The 18,620-nt window shown below is 39.9% G+C and overlaps 1 protein-coding gene across 1 annotated transcript; it reads left to right on the top strand.

Moving 5' to 3' along the window:
* Nucleotides 1-1,870: 1,870 nt before the first annotated feature.
* Nucleotides 1,871-18,329, top strand: cited1 (Cbp/p300-interacting transactivator, with Glu/Asp-rich carboxy-terminal domain, 1). The gene is made up of 2 exons (XM_044341695.1): nucleotides 1,871-2,163; nucleotides 11,920-18,329. Exon 2 carries the CDS (start codon nucleotides 11,939-11,941, stop codon nucleotides 12,512-12,514), a length of 576 nt encoding a protein of 191 aa, XP_044197630.1. The 5' UTR covers nucleotides 1,871-2,163; nucleotides 11,920-11,938; the 3' UTR covers nucleotides 12,515-18,329.
* Nucleotides 18,330-18,620: the final 291 nt, after the last annotated feature.

Below are 18,620 nucleotides of genomic sequence, written 5' to 3'. Positions count from 1 at the left end.
TCTCTCTCTCTCTCTCTCTCTTTCTCTTTCTTTTTCTCTCGCTCTCTTTGGGTGAGTGACACAGACAAAGACAGAGTGGTCTGAAATGCTCCATTTGATTCCTGATGGTGTTCCCTTCAGAATGAGCAACATCTGCCCTGAAGAGCTGCAGCTCCCAAACTCTGGAGGCCGGACTCTTCCAGATACGGAGCTGGACTGGAAGGGTCGGCGGGGGTGGGAGGGGAGGGGAGGGGAGGGGGGGGGGGGGGGGGGTTGTGGAGGGGGACGGACGCTCATTATGAGTCAAGTTTTAGTGGCCAAGTGTACCGACGCAGGTGTTTTCACTTACTCCGGCTAATTAGACTGCTGCTCAGGTTGAGATTGGGCAGAGCTTCACTCCAAAGTATGTGAGGTCACCAGACTACATTAACCAATATTAAAAAACAAGTGGAAACACCTGTGTGGTCTATCAAGGATGTGCAGGAAAGTCTTATTTTCACTGAAACCCACGTAGAGAAGAGTGATGAGCTGCTGGACAGTTTGGAAAAACCACAGATTAAGTTCATTGAGGGCATTTATTTTAGTATTCAGTGCCAATACTATTTAAAATGATTACTTTATACGATACCTGCTTGCATATGACAGCTACAGTATCATCGTTAGGCAGCTAAAACTTGGACGCTGTTAGGAAAACAACGCCGTCATGGTCAAACAAGTGTAAAAAAGCACAAATATATATTGTAGGTCTGATCTTAAAGACCAACTGTGGGTGTTTTAATGCATGTAAGCATTAGCAAAGTAAATTAGTGCAAGACTGATACAAAATAATGAATCCCAGAAAAAATCCTCCACAGATGGCGAAGACAAAACTCCTCTACATTGCTTTTTCTTTGGCAAAATTTTTTTTTGGCCAATGACTACGGCTCTTTTCCCCCCGTGAAGTACACCCTCATTTGCATTTGCAAGTTTACAGCCTTTTTCTTGCATCTCGGGCCAAACCCTCACCATCTTTCTATCCCACAGCGCACTGAGGAGCCATTTACTCATAAATCTTATAACGCTGCACCTCAGGAGATTTCACATCTGACCTCAAACGCAACTTACTGCATTGGCGCTGAACAACGACGTTGCGCAATCGTGTCGTGCAGAATGATCCAATATGACAATAATTTACAACTTTCGACAAGTAACCATTGAGGACGGAGAAGTTATAGAGAGGTTTTAGGAGGTTTGGCAGCTTAAAATGATCAGAGACAACTTAGAAATTCAGGCCTCATCTTCAGTTTATAAATATATTTGGTGTAATTGAAAGAAAATTGCACATTTTAATAAGTTAACTGTGTGTAATACTATATAAAACTGCTTTCTTTGCTTGCATACATTCATTTTTGTTACATGTATGTTAAAATGTGCGTGTAAATGATCAAACAGTACATCTGTAAGCCTTCAGGTTTGACATTTTTCTAACCAAATCAGACAAAAAAAAAAGGCTTCTTTTAGGATTTATGACCTCTGTATTTCTAAAACTCCTGGCTAAGAATATAAAAAACATGATGGGTACAAAGTGTACAACCTCCTAAATTATATAAAGCAGCTATGTATAAATTATATTCCTGTCATACTTGGATGAAGTTTCGTGTTTCTAAGTTTTACCACGTCAGAGAGTCTCTTTGGCTCTGTAACCACTGATGTTTGCTTGAGTCAACAAAGCTAATCCAACAATCCGGATCCTCTTGGAAGTCCGGTTCCTTGTTTTTGGATGGCAGCTTGCCCGGACACACATACACACACACACACACACACCAGGCTGGTCAGTGTGTGGAGAGAGAGAGAGAGAGAGAGAGAGAGAGAGAGAGAGAGAGAGAGAGAGAGAGAGAGAGAGAGAGAGAGAGAGAGAGAGAGAGAGAGGCAGAGGCACAAACTGCTTTTTATTCAGTAACAAGCTCATTGAGGAGCTGACAAACCCTCCAGAGTCTCTGCAGCCAGTCAGTCAGTCAGTGTGTCGCTCTGTCAACATTTCTACGGACTGATTCTTTAAAAAAAAAACAACAACACTTTACTGGTTTTTATTTCCACCACCAACACCAGCACCACCACTCTGGACTCTCGGGACTTGACTGTTTAAATCTACTTTCATTTGAGTTTCTTCTCCTCTTGTCAGGCTGCACCGGGCTTTTCTCACAGGTTGGTCCATTATTATTATTATTATTATTATTTTTTTAATACATTATTTCCACAGATTCTCTGTTGTGCACACTTGGATGTGTGTTTTGACGTTGTGACAGGATACTTTTGTCAGTGTGTGTTTCGTGCTGTGAATCTGTCCAGTGAAAGTTTTTTTTTTTTTTTTTTTTTCTCCTCTCTTTGCCTCAGTCTTCCTCCTCAAGTGTTTACATAACATTTTTAAACGAGGTCAAGCATTTTCTGCCTCAAGCTGAAGGAGTTTTGCTGTAAAACCTTGTGTGAAATTGACATTTTGATGCTTTTTTTTTTTTTTTTTTTTACACACACCTGATATTATCTTTTACAGTAGAAATGAATGCCAGATATTGCAAAAGCTATGAAAATTGGTGTTTCATGGATAAAACAGCATTTAATTCAGAAAATGTAATCTGTTTTTACTCATTTGAAGCATGTTTGCAATGTGCATTCTTTGTCATTCCTACTTCTATTTACCTCTAAATCAATGGAGATGTGACTCTACAACTCTGCTACTTTTACAAGACTATTAATTGGAGTTTTGCAAAGTAACTGGAGTCTTTTCCACCTTTCAAAACAGCAACTTCTTCCACGATACAACTGACAAAACCTCAGGGTACGAGCGTCAAATCAGTCCGTTTTTTTTTTCTCCCCCCCCCCTCACTTAAATAGGCTTCTCATTAACTGTCTTGCCGATGGAGTTGGAGGCAATTAAAACAAGTGGTGAATGCATCACGCTGGGGCAGCATATGGTGTGCGTGTGCGTACGTGCGTGTGTGTGTGTGTGTGTGTGTGTGTGTGTGTGAAAGGGACAGAGACAGACTGACGTTTCAATTTGCTCGTCACGCTTTAATTGTGTAATTGAAACCTCCCTGTTGTGTGATTGTGTGTGTGTGTGTGTGTGTGTGTGTGTGTGTGTGCTGCCTATTGATTAATCATAAAAACATTCCTTCTAATATTAATGATTTTTTTTCTTACAGCAATTATGAGTTTGCAGGTTTTTACTGTTCATTGATATTTCTATAATGTGTGTTTCTAGACAGTTTATAGTGAACTTATTGTACTCCCCCCCCCCCCCCCCCCCCCCCCCCCCCCCCCCCCCACCCAAAAACAATCTAACCACTTGGGTCCATTTAGTAGCTGCTCTGAATCTTTCTGTCATATCACATGATCTTCTTCAGCAGATGGAGTTTTGTGGTTGTGATTGAACTGTAGATGTTAAATTAAAGATTTAAAAGGATTTAAACACTTTAACCCTTAAATGTCCACGTTGGCATCAAAGCTGAAATGAGTAAGATTATGTGATACGATCAAAAGCTTCAGAGTAGGGCTGAAACTAATGATCAATTTCATTATCGATTAATCTGTCAGTCATTTTCTTGACTTATTGATTAGTTGTTTGGTCCATTAAAAAGTCCAACCTCAAGATTTTCAGATTACTGTCATAAAGGACCAAAGAAACCAAGAAAATATTCACATTTGAGAAGCTGGACTCAGAGAATTTGGACTTTTTTCTTAAAGAACGGCTCATAAATAGTTGGCAACTAATCGATCAATAGACTAACTGTTGCAGCTCTACTCGAGAGCAGCTACTAAATGGACCTTGTGTTCTCAACAGCTGTTTCCATGGTCATAAAATGAACTTCAAACCTCTGTTTTAAGCTTTAGTTTTCCACTGAAGTTCCTACAATATTATCTGATCTCCCGATAAGAAGACATTTAAACTTATAAAACCCAAGTGAGACGACTTTATTAGTCCCAAATCAAATGTGTTCCTTCTTCTGGAGGACTTAATTGCAAGTTTAGTCTCCAATATTGTATCCCCCATAGCAGCTGCAGGTGTATATTAGGGTACATTAGCAACTAATCTGTCAGAAAATAGTGAAAAACACCCATCACAAGCCCCCAGAGCCCAATGTGTCGTCTTCAGATGTCTTGTTTGGTTTGACCAGCAGCCCAAAACCAAAACTATTCAGTTTACAATCACATAAAACTGAGAAAAGCAACAAATCTTCACATCTGAGAAGCCGAAACCAGCAAATATTTGTCATTTTTGTGCTATAAACGATGAATGATGAATGGGTGGTGACTGTCGTTTCATCTCATCTGAAGTCATCTTGATGCTCTTGCATTTCATAAATCTCACTGTGCTGAAACAATCAGTCAATTTATCGATTAGTTGATGAGTTAATCGGTTTTTTAACCAAAACTCACCAAAAAATTCACCGTTCCACCTTCTCAAACATGAGTATTTGCTTCTTTTCTCTGTTTCTATCATTATAAATTGAATATCTTTGGGTTTTGGGCTTCCTGTTGAACAAAAGAAGCAATTTGAAGACATCATCTTTGGCTCCGGGAACATGTGGTGAACAGTTTTTCCAATATTCCTATGAAATACACACGAAGACTCGGTTGTTTAAGGACTGTTATATTGTTTTCTGTCAGAGCTACTAATCTGGCAGGGACAGCAGACTTTCATTGCTGATAATTAAAATAAATGCAGCCAAGACAGCAGCCCAGACTGTTAATGAAATCATTTACAGGGAAACAAAGCCGGGGCCGATTCCACAATCTCATAAAACTGCTGGAAGAACACAATGAGTCAGGTCAGCTGTGAACAGGAAAAAACATTGGCGCTCCTCCAGCAGTTTCACACAGCATCCTTCCTAACTCCCGTCACACACCGCCCCTCCAGCTCCCCGGGAGGAGAGGAGCCAACACTTTGGGTATTTTTGACTCCTGTCCATCCTCGTTTCAGAGACGAGCAGTATAAGGCGTCAGGTTTATGCTTTTATGAGCTGCAGCGACTCAGCCAATCTCATTCACCCACCCACCCCCCAAAAAAAACTTAAGCCATAATGTGTCAACTTCCTCCGGGCATTTTCACGTCTCCTGTGTTCTTATAAACGTCAAGTTTACTCGATTTTTAGAGGCTGAAATTCACAACTGGAACACTTTATTTAGTGGACAAACACTGCATAAAACTATAGACGCTAGCTTGTGTAGACAACCTGGTTTGATCGTTTAGGTTTTCTTAGAAATACAAAATGTCACTCCAAGGTGCTGTCTTTTTTTTTTTTTTAATATAGCAATGTTCCCAAGTTTATGTGGTTTTGTCAACTTAAAATCACCAAAATGACATGTGCACCACTGGAAAATCATGACACATGCTCTTAAAAAAGACTTAAAAACACCACAACCTCCACCACCACGAAATGAAAACAAACAGTGATACCTTTCGGTGCTGCGCTGCTGCGACTTTTTCACATCGGTGACTCCAAAAGGCAGCAATGGATTAGTGTTGAGAAAAAGAATTTAAACTTACAATTACCCATAATGTAGCATCACTAAACCCTGAGGTCTATATGGATTTAAACTAAATGGAAACCAGTTGCTTTTTAGGAAACAGTTTGGATTTCACTCTTTAAGGAGGACTCCACTGAAATTATGTCTTAATACTCATAAAACACTCAACAATTGCTAAATGCACAACTTGGACACCTTTTTTTTTATAGCTGTGAAGATCCAAAACAGTACTTCTTTTGATGCCTTACATGGAGAAATATGAACATGTTTTTCTACTAAACTTTTGTTTCTCATTTAACAAAAGAAGCTAAACTTCTCAAATGTTATATGTTCTGTAAATATGAGCAGCTGTAGAAAAAAACATCTCCTAACTAAAACAGTCTACAAGTGGCAATTTTTTTTTTTTTTTTTTTTGTTGATTTAAAACAGAAACTATCTGTTCAAGCAAGAAGTAAACAACTGGGTACAAATCTGATCAGACATGCAATGCCAGCTTTTCAATACTCAGTGCTTCAGACACATTTCAGTTGGCACCGAATGCTGAAGCTTGATACCCAACTCTAATAAACAGTGGAGAGTTAGTAGTGTCTTTGTTACATTTTAACACATAATTTTCCTTTGACTCAGGGTTTCCATTGTACTTTGTGAACCCAACCTTTCAGGACTACAAGGGGGAGAGCAGGAGACAGTGTTTCAGTGGAGTATTCCTTTTAAATGGGACATATGTTATAATATCGGATGTCTACGTTAAACCTGTTCTGAGCGTTTCGCAAAAGGTCGTCTGACGGGTTGTTCGCGTTATCCACTCGCCTTTTGCGGATCGAATTCGGGCTCAAACATGTATTTGACAAGTTTATATTTTGAGTAAAGAATGAGGAAAAAGAAGAAGTGAAATCCGACTATTACTGTTTGTAGCCTCCGAAGCGGGCCAATCAGAACAGAGCGGGCTCATTGGGAGGGGGGGCCTTAAAGAGACAGGCGCTAAAACATATGGATGTATTATAAGAGCTGGATACTGGACTAAAAATGGCACCCATTTGGTCCTATAGGAATTGCTTGGCTGATGCATATCAATGACCGAAGAGCAAAACCTCTTATCTGAAAAATGCACTTTTTTTACCCAATACATAATACACTGTTTTTGGATTATATTACTATATAGTATTATAGTCCAAAAACAGTGTATTATGTATTGGGTATCCTTAACAAATAGCATTCTGCAAGAAAACAACAAGTTTTCTCAAAAAAGTGCATTTTTCAGATAGGAGGTTTTGCTCTTCAGTCATCGATACGCCAAAAACGGTTTCTAGCTTCCGGGTTTGCTTCCACATTGTGCAGCCCACTGAATATGCGCAGTAGTGTTTCCCCCGCTGGCCCCGCCCGCAAGCTCCCGCTCGACCCATAGACGTTACATTGTGATGACGTCATATTTTTAAATCACTTGAAGAAAGTTTTACAAGTATAAAACCTTCATGGATCAAGAATTCATAGTAGAAAGAGTCATAATTGACCTTGTTTGCAGTTCGAGGTGTCCTGTCAACAGTTTTACAGATGTCTCTTTTATGGGGGAAAATGCTTTTTTGGCCGCCAGGGGATTTTTCGCTGCAATACCGCAAGTGGCCACTGGGAAAAACTGGCTGCAAGGCTGAGTGGCGGCGCCCTATCCAGCTCTTATTATACATCTGTGCTAAAAACAGCCTGTTTCAGACAGAGGCTGAACTGAGGGGCTGCATGAAGAGCCACTATAAGATAAATAATGAGTTTAACTGTAAATCATACAAGGATATTCAAGTAGAGCCCCCGATTTATAAATAGAGAAATGGAAATGTGCATTTTATGTCCTCTTTAAGTTTAAATTTGCCACTTCTAATGGGTGGGAAAGTGTTTTTACTCATCCCAAGAGTTTAATTTGGGCAAATTGGATGCATCTGAATTATTAGGGAAGGGACACTTGTGAATTTCAGCCTTTTTTTTTTCTGTGATTTAAACTGATTCTCACTCTAAAATGTTTCCTAATGTGCTTTTTAAAATGTTTATATGTAGTGTTTCTGATTTCTCTGCTTGAGAGAGGAATGCATGCATCTAGGACTGTGTGTGTTTTTTATATTTTGTTTGTGTCTTTTGGACTCAATGTGCTGGAAAGCTGTTGAGCAGAGACACCATGTGCAGCCTGGCCCTGACAGTAATCAGTCGATGAATAATGAACACACACACAGACCTGCCATTGACAGCTGTTTGGTATCTTTGTGTGTGTGTGTGTTAACTCTATCAGTCGAGTGCAGCTGCATGCCTGCCTGTAGCAATTATGTTCTCGCTAAATAAGAGCCAGCGCTGGGAGGAGGGGGCTGCGTGTGAGAGAAAGAGAGGGAAGGGGCAGAGGATCGGTACATATTATTAAGCGATTAACTTACTCAAAGGATGGCCGCATGATGTGTGTGTGTGTGTGTGTGTGAGTGTGTATGTGTGTTTCTGCACACATGCCGTTTGAACTGTGTGTAATATAAACCAGCTCGGGGACTTTAACATGAGCCTTTAGGAGTCTTTTCGCAAGAGGGTTTCAATCGCGCACACACACTAAACTTGCCCTTTTTACCTCCTCACACACACATCTCAATGACATTTTCTTGCTGTCACGCTAACACACACACACACCGACTAAGACATATGCTCTGTTCTCAGGGCCCATATGTATTTATCCTGCCATTTGACCCAATCACTCTTTGAGATCCTCAAAGACTCTGTTGTATTGTGAAGTCTACACACACACACACACACACATATAGACCTATAAACATTCACTAACCCCGTTGGTACCCACAGGCCATCTCCCTGCGGCCTTTTCATGGTTAATTTGCTGCTCAATAGGTCAAGAGGAAAAGCAGACATCAAGCGAATACATACACACACACACACACACAGTCTCAAAACACGACAAGTCATGCGGCCGTCCAGGCACCAGGGTCGGCTCGTCGTACGTTTCCCAGACAGATCTGACTGCAGTGATTTACTGGGTCATAAGAACATGAGTAAAGCCGCCCTTAAGTCAACAACGCCTTTGTTGTTGTGGTCTGAAGCGCGGCCTCGTGTTTGTCAGGATATGCTATTAAATGACCACTTAAGTTATTTGTCATCCGTTTTTTCTGTGTTCAAATGTCCCACAAAGGCCACTAGTAATCTATTTTTTTCATGTATGTGAAGCATTTACTCAACAGCAAAGGTAACAAAGCAACCAGTATCTTCATCTTTTATATCAAAGGTACCAAAGCTTTCTCTCAATTAGAGAGTTAAGAAGTAGATTAGTAGTTTATTTGCTTTCTTTCTGAGAGTTAAGAACATTGATATTGATACCATATTTGTGAATTAAATACAGAGCTGGGGTCGGGAGATTAGCTTAGCTTAGCATTAAGACTGGCAGCAGGGGGAAACAGCTAGCTGACTGAATTACCATTTTGTTTCACTTCAATCATTCAGCCTCTCTTTTACTGTTTTGTTTTGCCTCAACCTATCTGTTGCTACGTTGACGTAATTTTCAGTTAGCACAGAAACTGGCAGCGCTTGCTAGGAGCAGTTAACTTAACGTTTTCCAAGTCCAACAATTAACGAGTTGCTATTTATACAAGTCGACTTAAAACAGCCTGTATATCTACCCCAATCTAATCCTCGCTTGTTCAGTTGTGGCCATTTTTCTGTTGCTATTTTACATAAATGTAGTTAGTTGGGTAGCAATTAAGCTAGCTCTGTAGGAAAATGACAGCCCCATTCTTGATCCTGACGGAAAAAACATCCAATAAACATAACACCAGACCTCTTTGAATTGCCAAACAAATCGGAGTTGTGGCTGCCAATTCAGAGGTCTGGAACCAGGCTAAGCTAACCTTACAAGCTAACAAAATCTGCCTCCCATCACCCCTAAACTTCACTGTTAGCACATTTTTATCTTGTTTGTTGAATATGTGCTCAAATATAGTATTTAAAAATTGCAATTTGTAGTTTTTTGAGGAGTAATGTGCTGTAACTATTTAACAGTTTATCCATCAACACAGCACTTCTATAAAGGGCGTTTCTGGTTATGGTGTGGGTTGCTCGACAACTACACAATGACAACAAGTATCCAGGAAGTCACTGCCCCCAACCAACCCTCTGTGAAACCAAACTTTGTCGTTTTTGTACATAATGAGCTGAAAGGGTGCTGGTAGGTGGATTTTTTTTAAAAAAACAACAACTTTGGACTGGACAGAGACAGGGTAGCTGTTTCCTCATGTTTCCAGTCTTCAAGTTAAGCTAACCATCACCTGGTTGTAGCTTCACATTTAACAGACAGATGTGAAAATGGCGTCCTCTCGTCTAACTCTCAGCAAGAAAGTGAACAAGAGTATTTCTCAAACATCAAACAATTCCTTTCATGTAATTATTAACATGCATTTATATCATGTTATGAAAATGTGCCCTTTTATTCTACCTGACAATGAACTTGGTGCCATTTTAGTGGTCGTACTCGTTACTATGGAAAAATCTGCACAATTTGATGCAACCCAGCAACCAAATGCAGACCAGAAGGACAGTCCCTGCTACCAAACAACAGAAATATTAAGCAAATATCATGCTTCAGTAACTCTGCTATCATAATGTGATACCTGGTTACTCCCTAGATCTCCTGAATCAATGCTGTTGCCATAACGACATAGTGCATTTACACAAGTAGTAGAAGAGTAGAAACACGCACAAAAAGACAAGTTGATTGATCAATTGATTCACACCTGCATGTGATGTGTGTAGCTGGAGCTGCTCTTCATCAGACAAAAGAAAAGCAGAAAAGAAACTCACTAAAACTCAACAGCTGCACCGAAAGAGGAAAAAATTGAACAGCTTGAAATGTCAAATAGAGGTGTTAATAAAGTCATACACACTGTGAGCAGCTTCTGTTTTGTATGTGAGCTGCCAAGAAAACATTCAGAGGTGGGTACACTACAGATAAAAAAAAAAAAAAAGGCAGAGCAAGTGATTCAACTCTTTATGCTGAGCTAAGCTAATCTGCTGCCAGATGTAGCTTCATATTGAACAGACAAACATAAGAGTGGTAGCAATCTTTTCATCTAACAGTCAGCAAAAAAGTGAATATGTGTATTTCCAAAATGGAAATGTGCTTTCCTGTAAAAACAAGCTAAGAAAAACTTTGTGACAACACACTTTTCCTGATAACCCAACAGTGTTTTCTATAGTTTATCAACTTAAGAAACAGATTCTTTTCCCAACCTGTAAAGGAATATGTGCTAGACAGAAGTTTTTGTTCTTACATAGATACACGGGTTTAACTGGACAGCCAAAAGTACAATACAAAGGCTTAATATTCATCTGGTAGAACATAAAATGGATCACTAGCAATATACAGTATTCACATTTCAATCACATGTCATATGGGATTGACGGGAAAGACAGGATTTCCGTACGAATGGGAAATGTAGCCTAAATTAGTCGTGTTTCTGGCTAAATTAAAGCAGGTGTGGACGGACTGTCTAAACCATTTCAGTCTATTTTCAATTTTAAGTGTCTGATTGTGTTTAATATCAGGTTTAATTACCTTGAACAGTTTTGGCACCCGTTTTGTCGGCACTTCTGTCCACTTCTGTTTCTGCCAAGTGGGAGGTATCGTAGCTGCTGCTCGTTATTACAATTTGAACAAGATGACATGAACATGGCATGAGAATAGGTACACAAGATCCATATCAATTAGCCAAATACATCAAGACGGGTAAAGGACAGAATACCTAGAGGTATGAGGTAGGGCTGCAACTAACTATTACTTTCATTATCGATTAATCTGTTCATTGTTTTCTCTATTAATTGAATAGTTTTGTCTATAAAATGATGGAAAGTTGTGAAAATGCCTGTTATAATTTCCCAGAGTCAAAGGTTATTTTGTCTGAACAACAGACTAAAACCCAAAGATATTCAGTTTACTGTCATATATGACAAAGAAAAGCATTTGAGAAGCTAAAAGCAGCACATTTTTTGGTGTATTTGCTTAAAATGATTAATAAAATATCAAAATAATTGCCTTCTATTTTTCTGATGATCCACTAATTGATTAAACGACTAATCTTTACAGCTGAGGGGATCCCACAACGCGATAAAAACAGTATCCTGATACTGACCTTGACGTTATAAGAACATAAAATTTCTATTTTTGTTGTTTTAATGATACTCTGCAGGTTTGGATTCAGCAGCTGTTGGTTTACATCGAACAATTTCACATTCTTTAGAGATATCGCTTACAATAACGTCTTATCTTTAATGACATCTAGCCTCAATGATGTCACCGGCCATTAAAGCAGGCATCTGTTCAGCTTATCTCTTCCTCCTTATGTCCCAGTTTGATGACATTGCATAACATCTCCCGTCTCTCCCTGGTTTTTCCTCCTCCTCCTCCTCCCGTAGGCTCTGGGTTTTCCTGGTGATGACCTCACTGCTGTTCCCTGGCAACGCCCACGCTGCGATGAAGGACCTCTCTTCTTCTTCCTCTCCTCTCACCTCCCTGCTCCACTACCCTTCTTCCAAGACGTCCGTCGTACCTTTCTCTCCGTCCTCCGGTGCCGCTTCCTCGCCTGGGTCGTCCCTGACGTCGGCGCCGCTCTCCAAACCTCAACCTTTCTGCCTCCAGACGGGGCCGCATCTGATCGCCAGCATGCAGCTTCAGAAGCTCAACTCGCACTACCAGAACCTCGCCAGCGCTTCTGCTGGACACCCGACGCAAGGCGCTGCTCAAAGGGGCTTTGGTACCTCACCTCTGGGCGCCGGAAACCAGATCCTGGGGCCTTCTGGAGGTCTCGGAGGAGGCGGGATGGGTGTCGGCATCAGCATGGGGAACCAGGGCTCTGGCGCAAGTGGAATTATCGACTTCGACCCCGTAGACGAGGAGGTTCTCATGTCTCTGGTGGTGGAGCTGGGTTTGGACCGAGCCAACGAGCTGCCTGAACTCTGGCTGGGTCAAAATGAGTTTGACTTCATGTCGGACGTGCCGGCCGGTTGCTGACCTACAAGAAGATAAAAGATACCCAAACGCAGCGGAATCGATTGACAAAGAGAGAGAAAACTTTCTCTCCCCTGTTTTGTTTTTCTCTTTCCCTACCTTTCTTGGTTGATAAGACGAGGAAACGGACGAGACACTGAGTGATCGAGAGACAGAGATATTAGAGGTGTACTCTTGTTTCTCTTTGGCTTTCATACTCTCTACGGGCAGAGACTCATCAAAGAAAAAGCTTGCTTTTGTTTTTTTTTTTCTTTTTATAATGGAGTTGTACTCTTGCGGAAAGAGAGAGCGTGACATCTTTTGTTTTTCATTTAATTCAATCTGTGCTTTTGTTTTTGCCTCCTTCTGCATTGATTTTTATTTTTTCCTTTTCATTTAAAGAGGAAAAACAGAAGCATGAGTATGAAAACAGAAACAAGGAGTCATTGCTGTTGGACGGTCTCCTCTTCCTTCCATCACGAATGAAAACAAGTTCATTGACATACGAAGGGTCGACAAAGACCTCTTGGAAGCAAAGATGACAAAGACACACCTGTTGGACTTCTCTGTCCTCCGTGCCATCCTCTCTCGATCAACTGAGCGCTTAAGGAAAATGAAAACGGGATACTTGCCTTTATTGGAGATTTGCGAATGACAAACACTACGTTTCCTGTTTTCTTAATGGACAATATTAGACTGGTCTCACGGGAAAGAGACTCCTGTCTCTTGGCTTCACAAAGAAACTGATTGTCTGAGAACTGGTTATCTCAATGTACTTCTCTTTCTTTCTTTTTCTGTTTGAATTTAGTTCACCCAGTCGTATTCATAGAACATGTTATTTAAGACAGTGGCTGATATCCATCAGGACTCTCGGACAAGGAGCGCTTCTATAATCGGTTCTACTTTTCTGAACATAATGAATTAGATCAAGGGATGTGGAATCTTTTGGAGCCTTTTAGACCTGAATGGAGTAAATTGTGTCTTGCTCTGGAGCAAAGCCTCATTAAAGCGATCGAGACCTTTTGGTCATGTGAGTCGCCACTACATGTACAGTAGGCTAACAACGTGTTTTGTTTTCTGACCTACAGCGTAAGAAAGACTGACCTGGGTGATGAAGTCAAACAGGTGTCTGTGATCTTGGATCAGCACAGACTGAACAATCTTTAGCTAGAATACAAGGTTTTGTTAACACTTGTGGACATAAACTGAATGGGAAGAGCAGATAAACTCACACGCCATCTGCTTTTTTGTTTTTCCTGTTCTGCCACCTTGATGTTTGTGTCAAAACACAGTTCTTTCATCCCCGACAGACCCTATTATCACCACACTTCCATGTTACTGATAAGGTGGCTTTGTCTCTTTTGTCATTGTAAGGTTTGTAAGATACTGTTTGCACACCTTGCAGGGCAACCTTTGACCTGAACACACACTGTGGTTAGTTTTCAGTGTGTCAAGATGGCGGTTCAGTCCAGCAGTTCAAATCAGACCAAAGTGGTCTGACGTGTGGGACGTTAAACCCCACAGACATGATCAACTCATTGACATTACCACTAACAAGTTAGCATCATTAACTACCAGCTTCAGTTCATTCTTACTGCTTTACTGACCCTTGAAGGCAGAGACGATAACAACAGCTAGAAAATGCTAGCTACTATGACAGCCATACTAGAGGTCCTCATGCTCTTGGGTTCGTGGAACAACTTTAATTTGTTCAACTTCACTCAGCACACCACAGTCAGAACAGACTGTGGTTTTGTTTTGACGGTGCCCTTTTTCTAGCTAGCTAATAATCACCATTTGCTAAGATTTTGGCCATTGTAGAAGCTAGCTTTGGCAACATATTTGTAGCAAGGTGAAACCCCTTACAAAAAGGCACAAGTAAAATTAATGTTTTCATATATTTTGTGTCACACATTTGAAATAGATAATGAGCAATCTCCTAAAACTGAAATACATCTCATTTGCTTTCTTGAGTTTGATAAGATGATTGATACCACTCTCATGACGGTGTGTTTAGTAGCCTACAGAGCGATCAATCCATGTAGCGATTAGCTTAGCTAAAACTGGAAGCAGGGGAAACTGCTAACCTGACTGTGTCCAAAGTTCAAAAATAGTTAAACAATGTCTCTCTTTAAAACATTTTCGTTTGTGTACGCATTAAACAAACAAGATACATGTTCATTTTTGATCTTTGGAGGTGTTGCTAGGCATATTTTTGAACTTTGGACAGAAAACGGCTAGCTGTCTTAGTCATTTTGTAAGCCTAAGCTAATATCCTCCAGGTTATCCTCCAACTCTGTAATTAATACACAGATGTGACAATGGTAAAATCTTTTCATGGAAAGAAAGCTAATAACTCAAAAAAAATTCTTTCAAGCTGAATCATTTTAGACTAAAGACATTTAATCATTCACAGAGTAGCAACAGCAACTACAGACAACTGATAACTACATTATCAGACCAATCTTTTTGGTTGCCTGACAGTTGCTGCTTTATTTTAAATGCCTTACTTGCATACTCACCCTCCACTGGATCTCCATGATGGTACCAGATGTGATTGCCACAAATGACATCAGACTTTGGCATCGTTAATTGGAATAGTATCTGTTTTTAGTTTATACCATCTATCTAACAGGTGTTGTTTCTTACTGCTGCAGACTTTGGTGGTTGAAAAAATCCCAGGGGGGGTAAAATTGACACCCAACCCACCTACAGGAGCTTTACTGTGCTGTGTTCTGGATACAGTAAGGATGGGGGGCTCTGACCTATATCTGTTGTGGTAAGAAGAGACAAACTGTGCAGCAGGAACAAAGGCCTTTCACCTCAACCCAGTGTGGGTTATTGTGGGTTTACTGGACCACACACACACACACACACATACCTGTATATGTACAAGAGGTTGCAACAACACACCTGCATGTGCATTCACGTTCTTACAAACGCGCACACACACACACACACACACACACACATAGGAGCACGCGGATGGTATTACAGCAGGGAAACGAGAGTAGCAGCCATGAAACGAGCACTTGTTCAGTTACACACACACTTCACAGGGGCATCGAGGTTGTTGAGGTGTGTGTGTGTGTGTGAAAAGAGATAGTGAAAAAGAGTCTGAGTGAGAGTGAATGAGAGACTACACACGTCTAAAAATGCAAGTGTGTTTATGTGTATGTGTATGTGTGTGTGTGTGAGGATACATCTATGATCAGCAGGTAATCTGTCAACATGAAGACCACTGAGGGTGGAAAAAACACACGCTGGGCCTCGTTAATTTATTTAGATATAGACAGGTCAGCTTACACACACACACTCCTCAACTTTTTTTTTTGATGTTGATTAGGGTCTCAGTTACAGTCAATGAGCACCAGCTTTCTTTCTTTCTTTCTTCTAATGAAATGCGAGAAGCAGCGATTAATAAAAACCCAACGGAGTAATTTGATGAAAATCCTTTTTTCTTTAAAGGATTTTGCCTGATATTTTACTCAAAACAGCCACTTTACTGTTTTTTTTTTGTTGTTTTCCTGCAAAATAAATGAATAAAGATGCTTCTCATCACTCCTAAACCCAACAGACAGACACGCTGATTCTTCTCTTCCTCTGTCTCATCGTCTAAGTGGGTCAAAATAACATTCCACTATCTTCAGATCGAACAGTCTTGTGTTTGTTTCCATCTGGTCAACACTGCTTTAAAGCCCCCCCCCCCACCCCCTCCCGCCCGTTTTTTTTTTGCGTGTATGTGTTGTTTTGCGGTCCGGCCTTAATCCCAGCTGAGTGAATGTTATTTTTGCTGTGTGAACCAGAGGGACCCCCCCCCCCCCCCCCCCCCAAACACACCCACCATCCCACCCCCACCCACCACTCTCCTCTCCTCCCCTGAGAAGTTGTCTGGTGGAGATGTTTGAATTGTCTGAGGGCTTTCATTTCCTCTTTTTCCTTGACCCCAATATTGCAGATTAACCCCTCGGCAGAAACCTTTTGAACCAAAATATGCCTCGGCTCACAACTATTTGGTTTCTAATGACGAAAACTTAGATCCATGCAGAATATTTCTTTGCTTAATCTGCTCTGAAAACCACATGGTTTAAGGTTGGTTTTTGCATGTTTTAGCTTGAAACTACAAATCACCTGAACCTGTTTAGTGCGTCATAAGTTTTTTGGACCATCTTTCATGCATCCATTGCTTTCAGTTCATCCCGTTACTCTGTCAAAGCCATTATGTTTGTCAAAGTAATATTGGTAATCATATGGTAATGCAATTACAAAGACAGACTGTTCTGAAAGCTCCTCCCTGGTGCATTCAAGGACGTTCGGACTAGATGCTCGATAGAAAAAATCATCACCAAAAGTGTTCATATTTGATTAAGTCATGTTTCAAGCAAAAATACCAAAAATTTCACTGGTTCTAGGCTCTCAGATTTGAAGATTACCTGCTTTTTTTCTATCTTATATGATAGTAAATTGAATATCTTCAGGTTTTGAAACAATTTGAAGATGTCATATGGGACTGTTGGACTCTTGTGATGGACATTTTTTCAGTATTTTATAGACCAAACAAACCAAAACCAAACATTTTACAGTGAAAATGGTGCAATTTGTTACAAGTTATAAGTTAAGGTTTAGTCGGCAAGTGCTGATTCATTATATTTGGTCCATATGTAGAGTCATGACACTTCTTTAACTGACTGAAAATACCACTTATGTGTCAAACTGCACATAAGCATAATTGTGTATTTCTTAAAAACAAGTGCATTTCTCCCAAACTACCCAATTACATAACCCAGAAGCTACTTTTTTGTTGACAAAATGTCCTGGAAGTTAGAAGGAAACTAAATGATCCATAAAAACAAAGTGTTACCGAAATTTTCATAGATGCTCACTCATTATAGCGTTTTTAATATGCAAATATATCGTGTAATACACAAAATTACAAACTAAAAAGTGCTTTTTAACACTAGTTTTTGCAAATTTAGTAATTAACATATGAATCCACAAATTAACCAACTTTTTTTCTCCGTCTTTCTTATAATTTGTACAAATTGCACCAAAACGTTCTGCAAAATGAACAGTTACATACCTGCAAATTACCAGGAAATTAGCATAAAGTTAAGAGGCCTGTAAAATAAAGTGTTAAAACCAAGCAGGATGCGTTTTTTCTGTCTGTTAAATGTGAAGGAATTCAGCTTTTCAGGAACAAATGTCTGTTTTCACAATTACAGAGCATTCAAAAGACCTTCTTGTGTGTTTTTGGATGTTTGGGATGTGTTTCCTCCAGAGCTGTGTAAACCTTCACGGTCCCTACATCTTAATGAAGTGGATTTACAGTTTCCACATTGCAGCAGTGATTTGTTACACACTCGGCCGCTGCCTCTGGGCCTCAGGGTCATGAAAAATGTTCCAACACATCACGGCCTGTGAAACCCTTCGACACAAGTTGTGATATATCTGTTAAAAAGGTCGCTGTTACAAGGTTTCCTCTCCGCAAGTAATGAAAATGTTCAGCCTCTCCCTCTCTGCCAGGTCTGCTAATGAATCACTTGTTTAGCTGAAGTAGACTCTGCACTGATTTACTCCTTTTCATCATATTTACCTTCAGACCTGTAGATGAAAATCTCATTTTGTTGTTGCAGTTTCTTTCCTTTTTGGTGTTTTTTTTTTTTTTTTTTCTATTGATGAAATGAATATTATTCAAAGATGATTTTTAAAGCACTTTTGCTCACCGGCTCTCACTTGTACATCTATATGAATATTGTAAATGACTGAGATCATATTGAAAAATGCTTGTATTTTTGTTACGGCTCTTGAGTTTTGGGGGAAAATAAAGAAAGTGATAACGGAGCGGGAGTGAATGTTTGTCTTGTCATTAAAACATACACACTTGTTCTTTTTAAAATCAATGATCAGTTGACATTTTTCCAATTTTCAATTAACACGTTTAATGAGTTTAATAAGATACATGTACTATGCATAGAATATAGAACAATATAGCTTCTAGTAAAGGTTTAGTACACTGAAAAATAGTTTTATATACTGGTAGGATAATTATAAGCTAAATTAATTTATAAACAGTTTAGACTATTCACAAGTCCTTTTTAGCTCATATAAAGGTTATAAATACTATTATATT

The sequence above is a fragment of the Thunnus albacares genome, chromosome 22, assembly GCF_914725855.1.
Source record: "Thunnus albacares chromosome 22, fThuAlb1.1, whole genome shotgun sequence".
NCBI lineage: Eukaryota > Metazoa > Chordata > Actinopteri > Scombriformes > Scombridae > Thunnus > Thunnus albacares.
This window is presented reverse-complemented; position numbering and strand designations above follow the sequence as displayed.

Bases quoted from the DNA above. Each gene is read 5' to 3' on its own strand.
- cited1 (XM_044341695.1), top strand. From the start codon at position 11,939: ATGACCTCACTGCTGTTCCCTGGCAACGCCCACGCTGCGATGAAGGAC.